This window comes from Crocodylus porosus, unplaced genomic scaffold, assembly GCF_001723895.1.
Source record: "Crocodylus porosus isolate Cpor-Errol unplaced genomic scaffold, CroPor_comp1, whole genome shotgun sequence".
Taxonomy (NCBI): Eukaryota; Metazoa; Chordata; order Crocodylia; family Crocodylidae; genus Crocodylus; species Crocodylus porosus.
The window spans coordinates 4,228,112-4,248,973 of NW_017728942.1; the positions used below are offsets into that span (position 1 = coordinate 4,228,112).

The 20,862-nt window shown below is 37.8% G+C and overlaps 1 protein-coding gene across 1 annotated transcript; it reads left to right on the forward strand.

Moving 5' to 3' along the window:
- The first annotated feature begins 1,531 nt into the window (after positions 1-1,531).
- SPO11 (SPO11, initiator of meiotic double stranded breaks) lies at positions 1,532-20,720 on the forward strand. The gene is made up of 13 exons (XM_019548172.1): positions 1,532-2,630; positions 5,490-5,603; positions 9,806-9,894; positions 10,577-10,643; positions 10,895-11,003; positions 11,418-11,504; positions 13,031-13,067; positions 13,303-13,412; positions 15,734-15,833; positions 17,800-17,837; positions 19,048-19,124; positions 19,332-19,443; positions 20,153-20,720. The coding sequence occupies exons 1-13, from the start codon at positions 2,524-2,526 to the stop codon at positions 20,270-20,272; spliced, it is 1,167 nt and encodes a 388-aa protein (XP_019403717.1). The 5' UTR covers positions 1,532-2,523; the 3' UTR covers positions 20,273-20,720.
- Positions 20,721-20,862: the final 142 nt, after the last annotated feature.

Below are 20,862 nucleotides of genomic sequence, written 5' to 3' on the forward strand. Positions count from 1 at the left end.
AAGGTATAGCTTATAACTTTTTATGATTTATGGAAGCAATGTTCTTTTTCTTCAGTCTGCCATCTGTGACACCCTCTACTGCTGATGTGCTTTTAAACATAACGTTGAGGCAACTGTATCACTTATATTCCCCTTTGTTCCCTCTCTCTTTTCACTTCAGCACCAGAAATAAGGAATCATTATGGATCTTTCCAGGCACATTGTGTCCATGTTTGCAGCTCTCATTTATTTTTATTCATCCATCAGAGTTTGCTGAGTAAAAAAAATAAATAAGGGCCTCAGGAAGGAGCCCAGCGGCTCAAGATTAACTGATAATTGTCTGGATAGTAGTTTGATGTGGTTTATATTTTTGTTTTGAATGAAGACTGAGGCAGAGACTTTTTCATTAAGTTTTATTATTTTATTGCTGTTGTTTATTGCTCGCAACTCCTACTTGCACTTAGCTAACACTAGAAGATGTATTTGGGTCATAATTCTTTAAACCGTTGTTTACTGTTTTGATGAAAAAAGCAAGCTATTAAAATATCTCCCTGTAAGTTCATATAATGTAGTTTTATTTGCAGCCTGTTGCTAAAGGCATGGTATAATGTTGTCAGGTCTATGCTGAACAAAACGCTACTGATTCTGATGCGGAATTGCTGAAAAAAGCTGCTGCGGTTTTGCATCACTATTTCCCGAGTGATCTCAAGATATATAAAGGCCAAAACAGTAAGATTAAAGCTCTGAGAACTTCAAGGATTGATTCATTTCCCCATCTTTTGTTTGTCTCTTTAATTGAAGTACTTTGTTTTCATTTCATCATAGCCTGAGGTTTTTCTTGAAAGAATATGTTTGTGGACTTGTTACTACCAACTCACTCTGGATTTGTTCTGCTCACTCCTCTGGGCAGAGGGCCCTAGGGTTCATTGGTACTAGCAACCCTGGGACCCCAAAGGAAGCTCATCTGCTTCTCGCATTTTAAGCACCATCTCATCCAGCTCTGCTCAGGACAAGTTTAAGCAACCCTGCGCTTAAAATGCTGCTGGCACCTAACTACACAAACATATCTCTGTTATTAATTACAGTGCAGCAAAACCACTGTTAGCAACAGCGGAGTGAAAAACCAAAAAAGATCCCTAACATAGATACATCTTCCATGCACTTATCTGGGGGCTGGACTCGATGGCAGGGGGCTGGACTCGATGATCTCCTGAGGTCCCTTCCAGCCCTGATGTCTATGGAATCTATGAAATCTCTTAACCAGTTTTCAAAACTGCCACTTCTCTTCTGGCAGTGACAAGGACCAGTTTGAAGTCGACATTACAGAAGTCGAATAAGCAGATTAAAAACTGAAAAGAGAAAAAACAGCATGAAATAATCCCAGCATCAGGGTGGGGGTCTTTGCTTGTTTGCTTTTTGGTTTTGCTTTTCTCAAGTAACTTTCCGATGTGCTGGTTGTGGAGAAAACTTCAACAACATCACCAGTGCGGATTCTAAACCCCAAAGGCAACTAAACAAATCCAAATGCTTTTTTTTTTTAAATCTCAGGATTTTAGGTTGTTCGCTGTCTTTGCAAGGCAGGGAGGGATGCCTGTCTTATGATTTCTGAACACTTTGGGCTGATAATAGTGCAGTGCAATTTTCCGCATCCCTTCTTTGTCCTCTTCCCCCCTGTATTTCTCTTACTTCATCTCTGATAAACCATGTGAGGACCTTTCCCTAGACCCTTCCCTCCTCCTGCCTGTCGCGCTTTCTGTGACATGGGGGCTGCACTTTCTTGCACTTGTAATGCCTCTAGGGAGTAGTAGCTGGCCAGAGGTTGTCTGCACAGATGTAGGCACCTGTTCTTGCACCCTGCTTTCCTCTCAGTTCCTAGGATCCACTTCTTTCCCTCCGCCGAGAAAATCTTTTACTTTTTCTGGGTGTGAGGCACTTTTCTTAAGCTCACTTCTTATCTCCCCAGTCCTCTTGCATGGTAGCTTTTCTCACTGCTTGTTAAGAAGCCTGCCATGTCTGCCACCTTGCCAGGCAGGAAAGGTCAATTTAGGGCAATCAGGGACCAGTGAGCACATGCTTTTCTCAGCCCTTGCTCCCAGGCTACTGAATTTAAGTGCAAAAGGCCATCAGTCATAAAGTGGGGAGGAAGCTGCTGGCTAGTTAAGAAGGTGGGAAAACCCAGTGGACGGTCAGCAAAGGTGGGGAGAGGCATCCATCGGGACAGTCAGAAAAGGCGGGAAAGGCCGTTGGTCAGACAGAAAAGGCGGGAAAGGCCGTTGGTCAGCCAGAAAAGGCGGGAAAAGCCACAAGTTGGTCAGGACCAGGAGGGAAAGCCAGTGATTGGAGAGGGCAGGAAACACCTGTGGTCAGTCAGAAAAGGAGGGAAAAGCCGTTAGTCAGAAAAGGCAGGAAAAGCTGTTAATTCTACACTGCTGCTCCCGCAGAGGCTCCGCGCTCCTCCTGCTCCTGGGGCTGAGGCGGAGGAGACACCTGGATATTCAATGCCCATATAACTGATTTTAATTGCACTGCTGAGAGAGCTTTGGGATGTCTTCCTCCCTCGCCGGGAAGCAGGACTGGTCCCTGTTGCCCCAGCACAGGGCTTCCCTGGTGAGGGAACCTGGCCCCTCTAGTGACAGCTGCCAAATCACTAGGTAAAACATGGTGAGGTTACCAAAGATGTCCATATATGCCTTCCATGATACAGGTGATACAGGCAACTATACCACTGCACATTCTGACCCAGTTTGTCCATGCCAATAGGAGGGACATGTTGTCTCACAACAAATACACTGCAGACAAAAGTGGTGCTTTTGATACGGCCTACGGACAGCATCTCACTGCTTTCATACCGGTGTGTGAGATGCACTCCTTCTAGGAAAAAAAAAGGTTGCAGCACTGAATTCACCTTAACTGGATCATTCATTTTAATCCCCATAAGGAAAATAGGTCCCTGCACTATGATACATACAGTATGTCCTCCTTGACTTAGAGCAACCCAGGAGCCAGCCATAAAGCCTTTCTCTGGAGGAATAAAATGACACAGCACCCCCAGCATCAGGTTTCACTCGTGCTGCCACATGCCAGCGCTAAATAACAATGTTTAGTATCAAAGATGTCTGTTGCAATGCCATAAATTTTAAGCTGAGTTTATTAGTTTGGCTGAGAGGGCAGGTAAATAATTGAAAATCTTTTGTCTCAGACACACTTGCAAAAAAAGGTCCAAGGCTCCCTTTACATGTGGCGTTTCAGTGCAAGGCTCTCAGTTTCAGTTGCTGAAACAGAAATGGACAATCTTGCCAGTTTAATCTGAAATAAAACTTAACTTGGCTGCGACAGCTCCTGGGCTATGTGATAGTAGGGTATGAAGAAATACATTGGTTTGGGCAGTTTGAAGATCAGTTGTTTAAGTGTGCAAGAAACGTAGTAGTGTAGTCAATTGCAGTTTTTCATGTGGAGCGAGTCTAGCGTCTAGTCTACATAACATTGCTTGCTAAAGATACTGGAAAATTAGGTTTTTAGGTATTTTTATTCTTTTATGGCATAATCATTTCAAATGATTCCTTGGGCCATACCAAAACTACTTCGACCTGCCAGAGGCAAGCTGACAGGCCCTTTCTTGATCTATGATACCTCGTCCTGTTTAACATAGAGTTCATTAAATTAATATTTAGTTCATCTCCTGAAGGGCAATGAAAGGGAGAAGAGAATATATGTCAAGGTTACAAAGAGCTAGTCTCACCCTCCTGTCCCTCCTTTGGAGTACCTCCAGCCTCTGCTGGCCCAGAAAGCAATAAATTAGGCTAGAAAATAAATCCGGCCTTCCCAATTGACAGCATAGAGCAGATGATACATTTTACTAAATGAAATGGGAAGATAAATAGTCTGAGTAAAAGAGTCTGATTTGTGCAGATCTATAGCAAACTTCAAGGCTCACCTGAAATATTCCTTAGAGCCAAAGAAATACAACCAAACAGCTTGGTAAAGTCAGTAGGGCCTATCTATAAAGGTACACCTGAGCAACAAGACAATGCCATAGTTTCGAATGACTGACTATATCTATCCATACTTCCATTGAAACCAAAAAGTTTTAGAGAGTTTAAATGTGAAGGAATCTGAGATTCGAGAGAACTAGGATGTGATTATGCAGCAGCTTTACAATGGGAAATGAGCTTATACATTGGGTGCATGATCATGCGTTTTTATTTTTTTTCACTTTTCATATGCCGTACTATTTGACCTTAGGAAAGTTGCTTAATATATCTGTTTCATTTCCACATCTGTAAAATGAAAGTAATGCATACCTATCTTTGCTAGCTGTAGCATTTTTAGTAATACCAAGGTCCTAATAGTATTAAACAGTGTTTTTAAAAGAAATCTTAGACCTTCTAAAACTGTATTCATAAAAATGAGGACAGAGATGAAACTACTGAAATAGAAACAGTTTTGCTACATTTGTATTGTTCTTGACTTGTCCTCACATAACAATTGGAGCATAGCAGCTGCTGCCCTCTTGAAATGTTCTCATCAAACTGCTCCAGAAGTATGTAAGTCCATACCCTGAGATATGAAATGGAAGAAGCATGTTCAGCTAGTGAATGAAAGGTTGTAATATTACCATAATGTTTCTTAAGGACACTGGTGAGGAAATTTAGATTATTCTGTACAAACTTTAAAATGCTGGTATGGATAATTAATTTCCTGACTGTGAATGTTTATGTTTAGGTGATAGTCTTCCTTAGTTTGTTGGCTAGTGACAGATTTGGGCGTTGCAGTTTGGACTTTGAGCTAAAATACATTTGGTCTATTCTCTTGTTCCTACCTAGATTTATGCTGGCATACAGTGCACTTGTAATTTTAAGGACAGCTCAAATGTTGGAATCAGATTGCTTATGAAAATAAAAGGCATCTGTCATAACACTCAGACCAACCTACTATTTTGCTATATGGAATTTGATGCCTGGTTAGTTTGTCTATTTAGGTGCAAGACATGCATTTTATTCTTTTCACAGTGCGTCTATCGAGCCAAAGCTTTCATATAATTAAAAACCTCAACAGTTCGTTCAAGGCAGCAGATCAAAAGGTTAATGTGCTGTGGTACAACAGGAAGTATTTGTACTCTTGAACATTTTTGCAATTTACAGCATTTAAAAACAAGTTAACAGAGATCATAGCCAAAGCCAATATTACATCATTTAAACCAAACCATTAATCATTAGTCTCAAACCAACCAGTTGGTCTAAAAGTTCAGCTGGCTAAAAATGTGATGGTATGAGGAGTGAATGAAAATGTGCTGAATTCAGTCATGCGTGTGGAATAGGGTTCTAGGGAAACTATGCTAGACAAAGTTCAGGAAAGTATGAGTGGTAGACTGTGTTGTTGTGCACATTTAAAACAATAACACTTTGCAAAAAAATATGATTTTCAGGAAGGTAAAAGGTGGCAATAAATAATAGGTGGGAGAGGAATTATGTTCATTAATACAAAAGTGTCATTAATTTTCATTGTTTCAGTACTGAAGTTCTTGAAGCAATAGAAAATGTTATGCAGGATATAGTTACAAGTTTGGCTAGAAATGAAGCACCTGTTCTCATCCTGGAAAACAGATCAGATTGGGGAAATATACAGTAGGTATTATAGTTATAGATGATGTATATTTGATTAATATAAATTCCACAATACTTATTGAATGGTTTCCTTAAAGATCTTCAAGAAAGTTCACTTTATGTAGCTTCATGAACCATAGGGTCACAAATTAAATTTGTTTGTTAAAAAAGCCCTCAAAGCTGGAAGCTGTTAAAAAACCTTTAACAGTCACTGTGCACCAAGAACCATTATCCCACTAGGTCGTGTAACTGAGAAAGACGGCTAGGAAGGGAAAGTGTCATAATAATAAAAAGTGGGAGAAAAAGAGGTCATACAGAGAAAATTAGATTATCATTTTCTGGAGGGAAGAGAAAACACAGGTTTTATAAGCATCTCTCCAGTCTTATTGATATACAGACCCTTTGATATAGGACATACTTTTTATCTCAGTGGATTGCATAGTTTGATTAAGAAACCTGGTCCAGGTTGGAAACGCTGCTCTCTATTTTTCTACTTTCCTTTTCTCTGTTTTTCTGCTATGTTTAGTCTCCCATTCCTTTACCTGTTTTATGATACAAACTTTTTCTACTCTAACCACATCTTGCTTCCTCTCTTCTTGTCAAATCTCTTCTCCCCTCTATGTCTTGTTCTTTTTTGATCTATTTTGAGTGAATTGGCAGCAAAATAAAAGTAAACTCAGACTTTGAAACACTCTCTCATATTCTACTCACACCAGCACACTCACTTAACAGAAAAACAATAAGCTTCAACACTTGTTACATTCTAGCTATACACATTGCCTGTGGAACAATATTTTTCTATGGATTTGTATTTCAACTGAAGATTCTTGAGCCTGACAAGATTTACTTTCAGGAAATCTAGTGGGTTTAAAAAAGCCTAGATGATATCTTCCTTGTCCTGCAGCATCTCCAAGTGTCCTACATTAAAAGGTATGTAAAGCAGTAAGGTTGGAGAGATGCTAATAAGTGAACCCACATTATAAAATAAGAGTATGAGAAAGTATAGTAAACTCACATGCATTAACACTTTGGAGGAGCTCTCTGTCCTTAGTCCCAGTAGGGACAGGGAGGGGGCTAAGCAGTGCTGGGACCGGGGGTGGGGGTTAGGCTTGGGGGGGATGGAACAGAGAGCTCCCCTGTCCTGGCTCTACTCAGCTCCCAGCTCCTGGGGGGAGCCTGGAGCTGAGCAGCACTGGGACCAGGGACAGAGACCTCCCCTGTCCCCTCAGCAAGCAAAGCAAGGGGAGAGCTCAGAGCACTGCTTTGCCATGGGGCATTGCCCCAAGCCAGCACTGCTGAACCAGGCTGTGATCCCAAGCTCCACATGGCCAGGAGCTGTCCCCTGCTCTCAGACAGTTCCTCCCCACTCCCTGGCATTCAGGCCTGACCCCCTGCCCCTCCCTGCTTCCTGCCAGCCTGAGACTGGGACTGGCACTGGGGGAGCCTGGAGCTCCCCCTGGCTGTGCAGGGGGGGCAGATCATGGAAGGAGGACAGGAGCAGCCCTCGACTCAACTGCTCCCACTAGGACTACATTTGCTCCCAATGTATGCGTACGTGTAGACTACTTGATAATATAAATATCCTTGGTTAACTGAGAGCACATCTAGTAGATGTACCCTCAGTTAACCAAGCATATTTATATTATCAAGTAGATATAAATGTTTTATGTCCTAAGATGTCAGTAAAATTTAAATCGTATTACAAAGCTTAGTGATCTTGAGGATACTGACATTCCAAGGTGGGAAAACATATATAAGCTGTTATTTGCTATCAAACCATACAGGGAGGGAAATGTAGAAAACAAGTCAGTGTTACACCGTGTTAAAATAGGGGGGTTGTCAACCAATTAAAAATAACTGAACCATTATTTATGGTGGGCCAAATTCCAATCTCAGATGTAAAGCTGCCATTACACTAGGCACTTATATTCTGCTATGAAAATTAGGAAGGAAGCAAAGAAGAAGAAAACCCCAAACGCGCTGGGGGAATAGGTAAATTGAGTTCCAAACTACAATGGCACTGCAGGGTTAACATGGTTACAGCAGAGACAGTTCCATACTGGTATTCTGCAAAAACACCAGTAGGAACATTGCCTAAAAATGAATAAACTTGGTCCTACAGTACTTTCCCTTTCCAACTGTACCTCCTTCACAGAGGGAAAGTATTCTGTAGCTGTGGTAAGAAGATTCAAGAGGAAACTTTTCTGCTGCAGTGAAAAGGAAGCCAAGCAACACTGCTCAGTGTTTGACATAATCCAAGATCAGTTCTTTTCTGAATTCCCTCTACCTACTGCTCCCTAAATTCAGGATTTTTCATACATTATGGCATATGATGTCAATCTGGTGGAGTGTATTGGGCATGCAAGTGAAAGGCAGAAATATTTCTCTGCGGTGCTGCAGCCCAAGAGCAACAGAGCTTTTTCTGCATAAAAAGACAAATGCAATGGGTTTGGGAGATTTTCATAACTTTCATTACTAAATATACTAACTGTAAATCACCATGTGCAGTTTTGGCGCTATTATCTTTATAGGATAACTAGTAATTATTAAGAAATGCAAAAATATAGAACTCTTTGTTCAGAGATACCTTTTATTGGACCAGCTAAGAAATTGCAAAAAAAAAATCTTTTTCTGCAAGCTTTTGGGTGCTCACACCCTTCATCATGCTCAGGGAAAGTTCAAGATGGTAAAAAGTCCCCATAAGTAGGATATAAACTTCATTTTTGCACAGAGGAAGCTGAAGGTGGAGGCCTCTAAGAGTATCTTCGTGAGTTACTCTTTGTTGTGAAGATCAGGCAGGATTCCTTCCCTGGTAGTATCAGATGGCAAGCAGGATGGTGTAGAAATCTTTCTTGTTGTTCAGCAATGAAGTTTAAAATCCACAATGGGCTAAAATTCAGCATCTTCCATGTTTCTGGGATGTATCTGGTAGTCATATTGGTCTGAGACAAAAAGAAATGTAAAAACCTAGAACTCTTGGTTCAGAGATGATACCTTTTACTAGACCAACTAAGAAATTGCAAAAAAATGTGCCTTTTCCTATCTGTAGGGACTTTTTACCATCTTTAATTTCCCCTGAGCCTGATGAAGGGCATGTGAGCTCAAAAGCTTGCAGAAAAAGACAATTTTTTTTGCAATGTCTTAGTTGGTCTAATAAAAGGTATCATCTCTAAATGAAGAGTTCTAGAGTTTTGCATTTCTTTTTGTCTCAGACCAACATGACTACCAAATACATCCCTAGTAATTATTAATAAGTCTAACACTGACACTTTTAAAACAATGGAGCCTTCTGTGTTCTCTGGGGTATAAAGATGATACTTCAATTTATCAGTGAAGTTACAAAATAATAGTAAATAATTAGGATTGAAAGGCATAGTGCTACGTTGTTCAGCTTATCCATTTTTTCCCTTACATATCCATATGCTGTGTGGTGTCTTCTGCCACCCAAAGGATGTGAGAAGCAATGCATTTTACAAAAGAAGAAATACAAATTATGTTGGTGTATCATAAACTTTTATGGTTATATTGACACTGATACTTTTAAAGCATACCGGTTATCTGTTTTCAAATATTTTAATATACTCAGAACTCCTGTGGGGAAAATATGTCTCAGGCAAAAAAAATTGATAGGAATAAGAAAAATTATAGACGTATTTTTTTACCTTATAATAAAAAAGTGGTATTAAGAAAAAACATTATGCAACATGCTCCCTTTGCACATCTAGAGCCCTTCAAATCTGAAACTGTGGAACTGACAAGAAGACATCACATGAATCTGTCTTGAGACAACAGAAAACAAAATGTTTTCCCATGGACATAGTTATAGAGAGGGACTGAGGTGCTTTGCTAATACCGGTAGCCATCTAAAATAATTCTTTTAGTTTTTTCATAATTTTGAATAACTGGGTGGAAATAATAAGCATGTTATTGAATTAAAAGTGTCAGTATAGCTGGATAAGTTCAGGGGTGTGATAGTGAATTCATTTATCTGGCCAGCAGGGATTCTTGAGACCTCATTTTCCTTGGTCATCCCCACATAGCCAATGACAGTAGCTTTCCAGATAGTTTCAGCCTGGTATTAACAGGGATCTATCTGCATGGGGCCTGAGAATGGCCCTGGAAGATCTGATTGAGTAAAGGGGCCTTATTATGATTTCTTAGGCAATGAATAACTAATCATATCTTTAGAATTTTAAATTTTTATTTGTTCACAAACATCTCAGGTTTACAGAGTCCATAGGCCTACAAATGATATCTCATTGTACTACAAGAAAAATAAGAAGTGACTGTCCTAAATCAGCACCAAAATTTGGTAAGTTTAAAAAGTTAAGCTTTTAAAAAGTCTGACAATTTTTTCCTTGGATTTTAGATTTGTTTATCATACAATTTTATTTGGGAGTCTTTAAAAGTGCATACATCCAATAAACATAAACTGTATCTTTTAACTGCCAATCCTTAACTAACTTTCTACTTTTCTATTAAAACACAGTGTTAATAGTAGTGGAAATACATAGTAATCAAAAAGGAGCATTCCTATTAAAAAAGAGTAATTGAGTAAATAGCAATCTCTATGGCTGCTGGTCTATAGAAGATTCATGTGGTTTAGATAGCCTTGTACTGCCCTCTTCTCAGGTCATGAAAATGTAACTGACAGACTGATTGGCTATGCCCTATTAATCCAGGAACACTTTTCTTTTTCTGCTTGATAAAATATTAATCAACTAAGGAAACGTTTTGAGAGGCCTCAAAATAGAGCACATGTCTTTAAAAAACTGGAGGAGGAGACAGCCTGTCACTTCTTGTAACCAGCACCTAATTAGTGAGTGGACACGCACCTTCCCAAGCAGCTGAGTGATAATTGGAAAACCTGAAGAAGAAACTTTCAGAATAAGATCTTATGCAGAAAGCTTGCATTCAAAATGTAATTGAACTTGTTTATTCTCTATTTTAATGCTTTATAAGTTAAAAATATGCAATGGTTTTTTCTTTTCCAGCTGTAATTCTTAAAATATTATCCATGATTTATAAGATGGTACAGAACAATACTTACGCAACTAAAAGGTAATATGTTGAGTTTCTGTAACTGAAAATCAAAATTATAAGAAGCATTTTATGAATTATTTTGAGAATTGTATTATGATAAACAAATAACTTAGATATTAATCTGTTAGACAACACTTTTTTGTAGGTACAACGTTTCAGATTGATTCATGGTCTATTAAAACATTCTTTTGCAATCTCAGAATCCTATGACTATCATCATTGCATAAAAATTAGTTTATTATTACATATACAATATTCTGTCTCAATAGAGATATATACTACACCGATCCCCAACTATTTGGTAACCAGAGTATTGTGGATAATATAGTCAATGACATTTCCTGCATGCTAAAGATACCGAGAAGAAGTCTACATATAGTAAGTCTGTTTATTGTTAGTGTTTTACAATCATTAATTTCATTATTCAAGAAACTGAAAAAGTAAGGTAATGATTAGTTAAAAAATGGCAAACTAATTTTTTTGGAAATAAAAACTGTGTTATTGTAATGGATGTGGGTGATAATCGACAGAAAATATTCAAAAGTTACTTTTGCCTCATGCCTTCTAATCTGTGAGCATATTTCCCCTGTAAACACAAACAATAATTTATGTTATTTTTAGATTGAATTGCCTCCAAATCTACCTATTATGATTATGACAGCAGTGGTTAGTAACTGAGCACATTCTGCTCAGATTTTCTAGTTGACACCATTTTTTCCTATCCTATGTACAGAATTTACATTATAATTTCCAATATAGTATATAAAACTTGAGCTGCTGCAATTTTTTCAGATGTCTACAACTAAAGGTTGCATTGCTGGTAACTTAAGTTATACTGAGGAAGATGGAACAAAAGTGAATTGTACCTGCAGTGCAACAGTATGTATTACTAACAGTAACAGTAATATTTTATGTTCGTATTTTGCTGATTTCCTATATATCCTAGTTTATCATGTACAACTGTGCTTACAGAAAACTTAGCCTCTGCTATACTTGTAAGCCCTCAAGACTGAAGCCAAGTTTCTACAAAGCATATACCCTTAACGTTCCTATGGGGTACAGAAGAAGTTTTGCATGAGAAAACACTGCAAAATTAGTTTCCCTTCACTTTTTAAATGTCCTTGTAAATGTAACTACTACCTGCTATAATACTGTAATTTCAGGACTCCAGTCTATGCTCAACAGGAGCACTTATCCCTTGAGATAGGCAAACTGTTTGTACTGCCTTCTACCATATTTGTTCTACAGAGGTTGACACATAATTTGTGCCTGGGGTGAGGGGGGCTCTACCAGTGGCTGCTTTGCCCAAGAGGTGCTTTGTATTGGAGTTTCCTGTGTCACAGTGGTTTGCTGGAAGCAAAGGAGATCAGTTCTTTTGCATGGCTGTGACCCCATTTTCTAGGAGCTTTGAAATTGGCATGCTGCTAGGATCTCTACTAGAAGTAGTGCAGACCAAATAGTAAATCAAGCCGGGAAGGAATCTCTGCATCTAACCCAGCTGTATGTTTATTTACACAAGTTTTACACCAGTGTAACCCAATGATTTCAATTGTGAAACAAAGCCAGGAACAGAAGTCAGATTTTCTGACTCCTAGCTTTACCCTGGAAAACTCTGCCCGTTCTAGGCACAAGTGGGTTATTTAAAAATCAGGAGAGAACCTCATCTCTCTTATCACCATTTTGTTGTTTGAGTCAGAACCTTAAAGTTCCTCATTGTTAGTTGTGCTCTACAGCTTCTCAGATTTCTTCGTTGAGTTGTTCCACATTGGCACCTGTAATGATGTTGAAGTAAGAAATAAAAGAAAACCAAACACTTCAATATATACAAACTATTTTGCCAAGTGCTTCTTCCAGTTCCTGTTTTCTCATCCATATGCTTGCCAGGTTGGCTCAAATCCTAATATGAAATATGAAGCAAACTTTACCGTATCTCAGGGTATCTGCTATGATAGACTTGCAAATATAAAACAAACTCACAGGACAGATTAACAAAAGGAATTTAAATATCCATTGCAGAGATCTTTAACAAACATTTTAAACATGCCTTAACTTAGCTTCACATTGCATGGCTTTCTTCCTGGCGGAGACAGATGAAAATGGAAGATGCGTTGCTCTCTGCATAATGATTACATAATGAGTGATTCTGCATGGAAGTAGCACATAGAAGGCATTTTTGAAATGTGCCTTATTGTTGAAGGAGGATCTCTACATGCCCATTTTTCACAGCAGGATATATAAGATTAAGTATGCCTATAAAACACTAAAGGTGTTAAGAATAAGTCTGTATGTAAAAAGATGAATGGTTGTTTCAGGATGTAATTTTGTCCTTCATTAGCCAATGTTGTTATTTTAAAATATATCATTTTCTCTATTTAAAATGATTAATTTCATTTTTGTTATTTTAGGCAGTCCCTGTGCCGTCTAATGTTCAAGGAATTAGAAGTATCCTTTAAGCAAGAACTCTAGTTGTAGACTAAAAAAATGAAGTATAAACAAAGAATATTCCAAGTTAAACAATGTTTTGGTAATTTTTTTCTGCACTTGTTGGCTCTGAGACTGAGTTATGAGAACTGCCTTTGGCTCCAAAACATGTATATTAGAGCATTCATTTTTGGTTGATTAAAGCAGTAGAATGCCACAAATTTCATTTTACAGGTTGCTAACCTTAGTATGAAAGATTTGATCTCAGATGCAAAATTTATACTAATTGTAGAAAAAGATGCCACTTTTCAGAGGCTTCTGGATGATGACTTCTGCAATAAACTGTCCCCGTGCATAATGATTACGGTATGCTGACATTTCATATTGTATATCTAGAACTAAGAACAATATGGTAACATTGCAGTGATTTTCAAACAGTGTTAAAAACATGTATTCAAATTAGTGAGTCATCTCTAATGCCAGAATTTTCCACCATTAACATAATAATAAAAAAATGGAGAAGAACAGAATGATAGTTAAAACTAAGGAAAAGAGGGTTTTTTTCAAAGAAAAATGTTCTTATACATATTTGAAAATATATATTTTGCAAGCACTTCTGCTATAAACTTTAAGCAAATAAGACTGTCATTAGTACTATCATTTCACCAAGTAACTGTATGGAACATGGAATATGCAGCATAGTATTTTTTTTTTTAAATCTTATGATCCTATGACAGACACACTATTAAAAGAAGGCATTACAGTTGATTAAATTAATCCGTACATTAAGGGTTTGTTTTGAGATTGCCCGGATTTGGATTTCATCTATTTGATTTAGCATATTTTAATATCAACGAAGAGTTTCCTGATATTTTGGTATGGTCTCTGTCTTAAAAGTTCAGGTGATATGTAATAATGTTATGAATACAATAGGAAGCCTTCTGTAAGACTCTTGATTATATTGCTATGTAACCTAGCTATCAAGAGAGACTTAAAATGTATATTGGTAGGGGGTCTAACAATTGTGTGTTGTTCCACCCTCCTAAAACCTGAAGAAAGTGGGCTTAGAGAGTCCAGGAACGGAATAGAGGGGTGGTCTGCCTGGTAATTATGACAAATAAGAACAGAGTTGGCACTCTGTGTGATAACTGAGAAGTTCCTGTGTTCCCCACACTCTGATCTGCATATCTAACTCATCACCTATAATGCTTTTCATTCCATTGACGTGGGACAACTATGTTCCTTTATACACCTCTACTATGTCTGTCGGCTTTTCCCACTGGACAGCAGCTGACCTGTAACACTCCTGCTCTAGCTCAGAATGGCTTTTAAAATTATTCTTCTTTAAATCTCTAGGCTACTAACTCTAGTAAACCTATTGTGCTACAATATGAAAGTGGCATGGCAGAATTTGTGAGTTACTGCAGAGCACTGAGGACCAACCTTTTTGGTAGGCAGGTCACAAATTAGCCTGGCATGCTCCATGAATGCCACTCTGATCCTTGTCCACTGCTGGTCTGCTTTTGACTCTGTACTCTGTACTCCCTGCCCCGTGCTTCCTGCCTGCTTTCCTGCTCTGCCTCCTGTTTCCTCCCCTATCTGCTGCTGTTCTGTTTGTCCTCTCTAACCTGTGACATGCCACACACACAGGCTGCTGTGCCACTTGTGGCACTCATGCCACAGGTTGGCCACACCCAGTTTAGAGGACTGTATTGAAAGGGTAACAGAATCTGCAGAATTTGTGGGACTGTACAGCTGGGAACTGTGGAGCAAATTTTGACTACTGGAGGGAAATCAGCTTACCTCCTCTACACTTTAGTGCAGTGATTCTTAACCAGGGTGCTGTGGCACACAATAATGTTAGCATTATTACGTGTGCAAAGATTCACAAGATAAACCCATAGGGTGCCTGTAGACATGCAGGGAGGCTGCTCTAACACACTATATGTAATTACAGCACATCAGAGCAGACTCAATGAAAGGAGATGCTTTAAAACTTGTTGAAGTGTGGGAATGATGATACACAAGATGCTGCAGGCACTTTAATTAGAGAGGCTCTTGGAGCTGCTCTAATTAAAGCATCCTCCTCCACTCCCACCACCAGCCCCTGGAGCACATGTGAAAACACCCACAGATTTCAGATAAGATCCATAGTGTTAAAAGCAATTGGACCTGTTGTGGTCTTTCTGAATTCCTTGCAACAGAAGAATTGTTCTATTATTTTTCCGTAGTCAAAAACTGAGTGAAAACAGCTGACATTTTCTGAGGGGATGCCTCAAGTCTGAAAAGGTTAAGAACCACTGCCTTAGAGGTACCCACATGCAGCATATTGGACATACGCTTATTATCAGCTAAGACCAACTGTATTCAGACCCTCTTATCTATTCAATTTGTGTCAATATGAAAGCACCAGGGGACATTTTATTTTGAGACTATCTTCATATACATTGTTGAATCTTGGTAGTTCCCATAAGTTACACATTTCCTCACTTCCTTTATGGTGCCTGTCATTCAGGACATCTGCCACAATATTTTGTGATTTTATTATGGAGCCAGAATGGAGGCAGCTATACAGTATCTGTAGGATAAAAGTTTTTGCTGAAGTTTTTTGGCAGGCCAAGGAATGTGTGCTCTCAGATTTGTTCTAATTATTTGAAAACACCCCTGATTTTCTTTTGTTTCCTTAGGGAAAAGGAGTCCCAGATCTGAACACAAGGCTTCTGGTCAGAAAGCTGTGGGATACATTTCAAACTCCCATTTTCACTCTTATGGATGCAGATCCACATGGTAGTTACTTGTAGGCTCTGCTATGTAGAATTTGGATAAAACCTAATACAAACTTTTCCAAATTAAGTTATAGTTTGGTTTAACAGATTTATGACCCCAGATAATTTGAAGGTTTATAATTAACACTTAAAAGGGAAATGGTACCATTGAAAAGGAGGTATAAAACATGAGATGCTAAAATAAATTATCTGCTTTCCCCTGTTCCTATATGGACATGACTTTTTCAGCCAGGTACCATCATGAAATTCCATTGAAAAAATCTGCAGCTCAGTAGCTCTTCTGTGTTTTAATGAAGCTGGAGACTCCATAATTAATACTAACACATGATAATAATTATTTGGGATTTGAACCACATTAAGATGTAACAGGGTGAATTTTCTCTCCATAATGCTGTTAATGAGAAAGATTTTTGATTAAAAAGCAGCATTAAAATGTTTAGGGATTTTTAATATTTAGAATGATAAATTACAAGTATTTCAAGTCAGAAAATTATAACCAAATTATAAATGTAAATGATAATCATAAAGAGAAAAACAAAAGTTGAACCCAAAATATCTCACTTAAGCTCCTAAGTAAATCATCAATTTGGACAGGAATTTTTTTTTATTTCACAAAAAGTGTTCTCAGTGTCCTAGTTTACAGAAAATAAACACTAGAATAGTAGTGTTTTATCCTGTAGTACATTCCACTGCGTAGTATAGCATATTCTGTTTTCTTTAGGACAATAAAGTACTAAAGACACTAACCATGCTTAAGAGCACACTGTTGACTGTTCAAACAATGGTCTAAATGTAAAATATGTGTGTATGAAAGAGTTTTCTTGGCTAATTATATATTATATTTTAACAGAGCCCAACTGTATACTACATTGGTTTGTTTTGGAAGTAGATTGAGAGAAATTATCATGCACTCCCACAGTTAATAGGTGAAATACTTATGCAACTGAAGTCAATGAGTTTTTTGCAATGTACTTCAGTGGGACCGTTTAATGTTAAAATATCCTGGGCGGTCTACACATGCACATTTAATGCACATTAGCCCAATTTAAGCTGCATTAAGGGTGCACATCTACATCTGCACACCCTGCTTTATGCACCTTAAAATGGTGCTTTTAGGCTAGTTGAGCCTCAATTTGATACCCACATAAAGCTGGTATCAAATCTATGTGCAAATAGCTAAGTGGCATTAGCAAACATGTAGATGTACTAATGTACATTAACGTGGTCTGTGTCCATTGACTTAGGACTAACTTAGTCCCAAGTCAGTCTACACACCTGCGTTAATGCACCTTAGTGTGTGCATGTGTAGAGACACACCTGTATCACCTTAATGTGCATTAGGCTAATTTGCATTAAGTTTAGGCACACATAAAAGCATGTGTAGACACTCCCCCTGTGTTCATTTGGATTATTATAATAGTTTTTTGCAAGGCTGGTTGTTTTTTACCAAAGTATCAGGGTCATTTATTGTAAGTTTGAAAACACTGATAATCACGCTGTAAAAAGAAAAAAAAAAAATTTTCATAAATTAAAATAAAAATGCATTAATTTAATGTTTAAAATTCCGTAAATGAAAAGTATGAAATATATATGTTCACTACCTCTTCAATTCTGAATTACAATTAGAAAAGTAAGAATTTTTTTTTTTTATGATAGACTGGGTACAATATGTAAAAGACAGATCAAGTAGCCATTCCTTTTTTATGGTCACTATTCATATTAGGCATGAAACATTAAATATACTGAGGTATGTGTCACAATATCCACTATTTTGATTGTATAATTTTTGACAACATGTTGTAAAGCTATTTGTAAAACAAAACAGCCCAACTTATCATTGTACCACCCCAGTTTTACATTAGTGTTATGTAAATAGAATTAAATAAACATAAAACTAAAATAATGCAGTGGGTAATAATGCCCAAATATACACAAAGAAGCTTGACATTTGGTATTCTGTAAATTAGGTATAGAAATAATGTGCATCTACAAGTATGGATCTGTGGTGAGTATAATTTTTTTCTAATGCATTTGTATGTCAGGGCTTTGAATGTAAAAATGGTATGTCTATCTTGTTTTTAGTTTAATACTAAGGAATAACTTTTAGGCCCATGCCTGTATACATTTTCTCCCAACAGGGTTTGGCCACTTGAAAAAATGCTTTTGCAAAAAGTAACCCAACTGGATGAAAATGGCAGATTTCTCATTTTGTTAAATCTGACAAATAGAAAGTTATGCTTGATGTTCAAATTATTACTAGTGGTTAAAGGATTTAAATTGATAAAAAAGCACTGTTGTACTAGGCCAATGTGGTATGCCTAGCATAAGATGGCCACTGTCCTAAAAAGAGGATACAGGTTACACCATGGATGAAGGAAGAATGGGGGGAAAAATCCCTAAAAAATAAAAGATTGTGAATCAGAACAAAACATTGGTATTTTGAAGTTCCCCTTGCAATGGGAATTATGTTATTTCATTGAAAAATACCTTGTTTCACTTTTTTTCCAAGACAAATTTATGAAGCTCCCCTCTCTGTTTGATGACTTGGCAGCCATTTCCAGGCTTTCTGGTATGTAGCTAACTTGGTAGCCCAAAGTTTGCACTGAGCAGCAAGGCTGGAACCACCAAGAGCCACAGCTCCCAAGTTTTCCAGATGCCCAGCACTGTGCTGGCTAGTTCTCAACCACTGCTAGGGAGGCAGGTGAGCTGGCAGGAAACCAGGCAAGTTTCCAAGGGAAGACTACTTACTTTAAACTGGAAAATGCAATGAAATTACCATGTTGCCATGCAACATTGTGACTTGTTGAATCAGCATTTTCCAATGGAAAACTGTTCCATAACAATATTTCCCATTACTTGTTTCTGCTCCTGCTGATTTGAATTTTTGACTGGCACTCTCAGATAATCCAGTGATGAGGGAATAAGAAACTATAGAGACTAGACCATAAAAAAGTAGTTATTCCTAGTTATGGGAAGGGCGCATGTCTGGAGCACGAGCTTTTCTCTCGACTGTTCTGGGTATGCCCACTTCCCCCTCACTGTTCTGTCCCTGCTCTTGCCAGCTTGAATTTCATTTGGAATTCTACTTCGGCATCTAGTTAGTGCTATTGCTACACAATTTTACTCTGGCCTAGAAAGGCAATAATATTTTCTCAAAGACAAATAATACAAGCTAAGGGAACACTGACAACAATGTTTGACATTTTCTATTCTAGTCAATGTCTTTTGAAGCCCACCGTCTCACAATTCCAGCTATAAGGTGGCTTGGTCTCCTTCCATCTGATGTTGAAAGGTTAGTTATTTTCTAGCAGGAATATAACTATGCTTCTGTTTTACCACAAAACATAAGTAAAAGTAACAAGAAACCTGACAAAATCAAAGACAATTAAGCCTGTTTAGTTTTATAGATCACTTTAATTGATTAAAACAAGAAATTAAATTGGAAGCAATGTCATGTTTTAATTATTAAGCAAGCTATTACTTTTATGTGCTACTCCAGATTAAATATACGGAAAGATGCTTTAATTCCACTTACTAAACGAGATCAAAATAAACTAGACAGTATGCAGACGAGACCGTATGTTGCTTGCCAACCACAGTGGAAAAAAGAAGTACGTATAAATCATATTGTTTTCTTGTTCTTAATCCCTTGAGGGCAAATCCTATCTACCAGAATCCCTTCCTTTTGACTAGAAAGAGTTCTTAACATAGGAGAATCAGTAAAGCTTTGCTGCACTAGAAGTGGGCAGGATCAAGAGTACCTCTGCTAGCTGTCTCCCTGAATCAGTAGGCTTTAAGTCTCCCCAGCCAAGGACTGGCTGCGTGTTAGGCTTTACTGCCATTGGTCATCATGGTGATCATGTTACAGAGATTACGTGTTTGGGTTGTTTTTGTTTTTTTTTGCAGTTGTGAATATTGTGAATGCATTACACCTCTTGCACATGAGGAACTGCCACTTAGATCAAGTATTTATACCCCATATACAGGTACCTTTAAGCCATGTAGCTCAGTTCCAACAGATTAAAATAGAGTGGTTAGCTGGTAGGAAAAGTACTGCATAGCTGCTTTTTCTTCTGGTACACCTGGCTGCTGATAAATTGCTGCAACTTTGCTGTTACATGCAGCTCAACAGAGAAAAAGCACATTAACCTGTGATAAAATAAATTCTTAATATACTATGCAGGGCCATGGCAACAAAACTTCTAGTACAATTTTTATCCAGAAAACAATGTTATTTAAAATTTATTTAACAATGACATCACCCTAGGGATCAAGCTGTTATCAGACATATATCAGTGTCTACTGGGTTTTCTTTTCCAGATGGAAATTATGGCAGCATCTAAAATGAAGGCTGAAATTCAAGCTTTGACTTCTCTTTCATCAGATTATCTATCTAGAGTTTATTTACCAAATAAATTGCGATTTGGTGGATGGATCTGATTATTTGTTTGTAAACCAACTCTTTTCGAAAGTTGATTTATTTTGGAGCTTATACGAAAGATGCAGCCATTTGCAATTTTGTGGCAATCGTACTCAAATCAGAAGAGATTCGGCTCTTCGTTTACTTAAAAAAGATTGTTCCTTTTATTTTTGTCTACTCTTTTGTAACCATAATTCCAACTCCAGAAGAGCTATACTTAAAATAGATGTTGATTTGATTTTTTGATTTTTTTGCTGATTTTAGTGAAATAAAGTTTCATTTGCAGTTTAAAACTTCCAGTCTGTGCCACATTCTACTTTATCGTACACTTACTCTGTATTGTCTTTTCTTCTTAAAAACAAGGTGTTTAAATTAATGGTTTTAAAGTTTAATCCTATGACAGGTTACTGGAAATGTGTCGTGATATTTCGTGGTTGTTGTGCGTAAATCCAAAACAAATACACCAGACAGACAAACCCCAAAAACTCAAGATGAGTTTGGAAAGTCAACCTGAGTTATTTTACTTTTGCACATCTCAAGGTTTCTGAATGCCACACTACACTCATGCCTATATCAGTGACTCTAGGGTGCCAGGATACCCTTTCAAGTG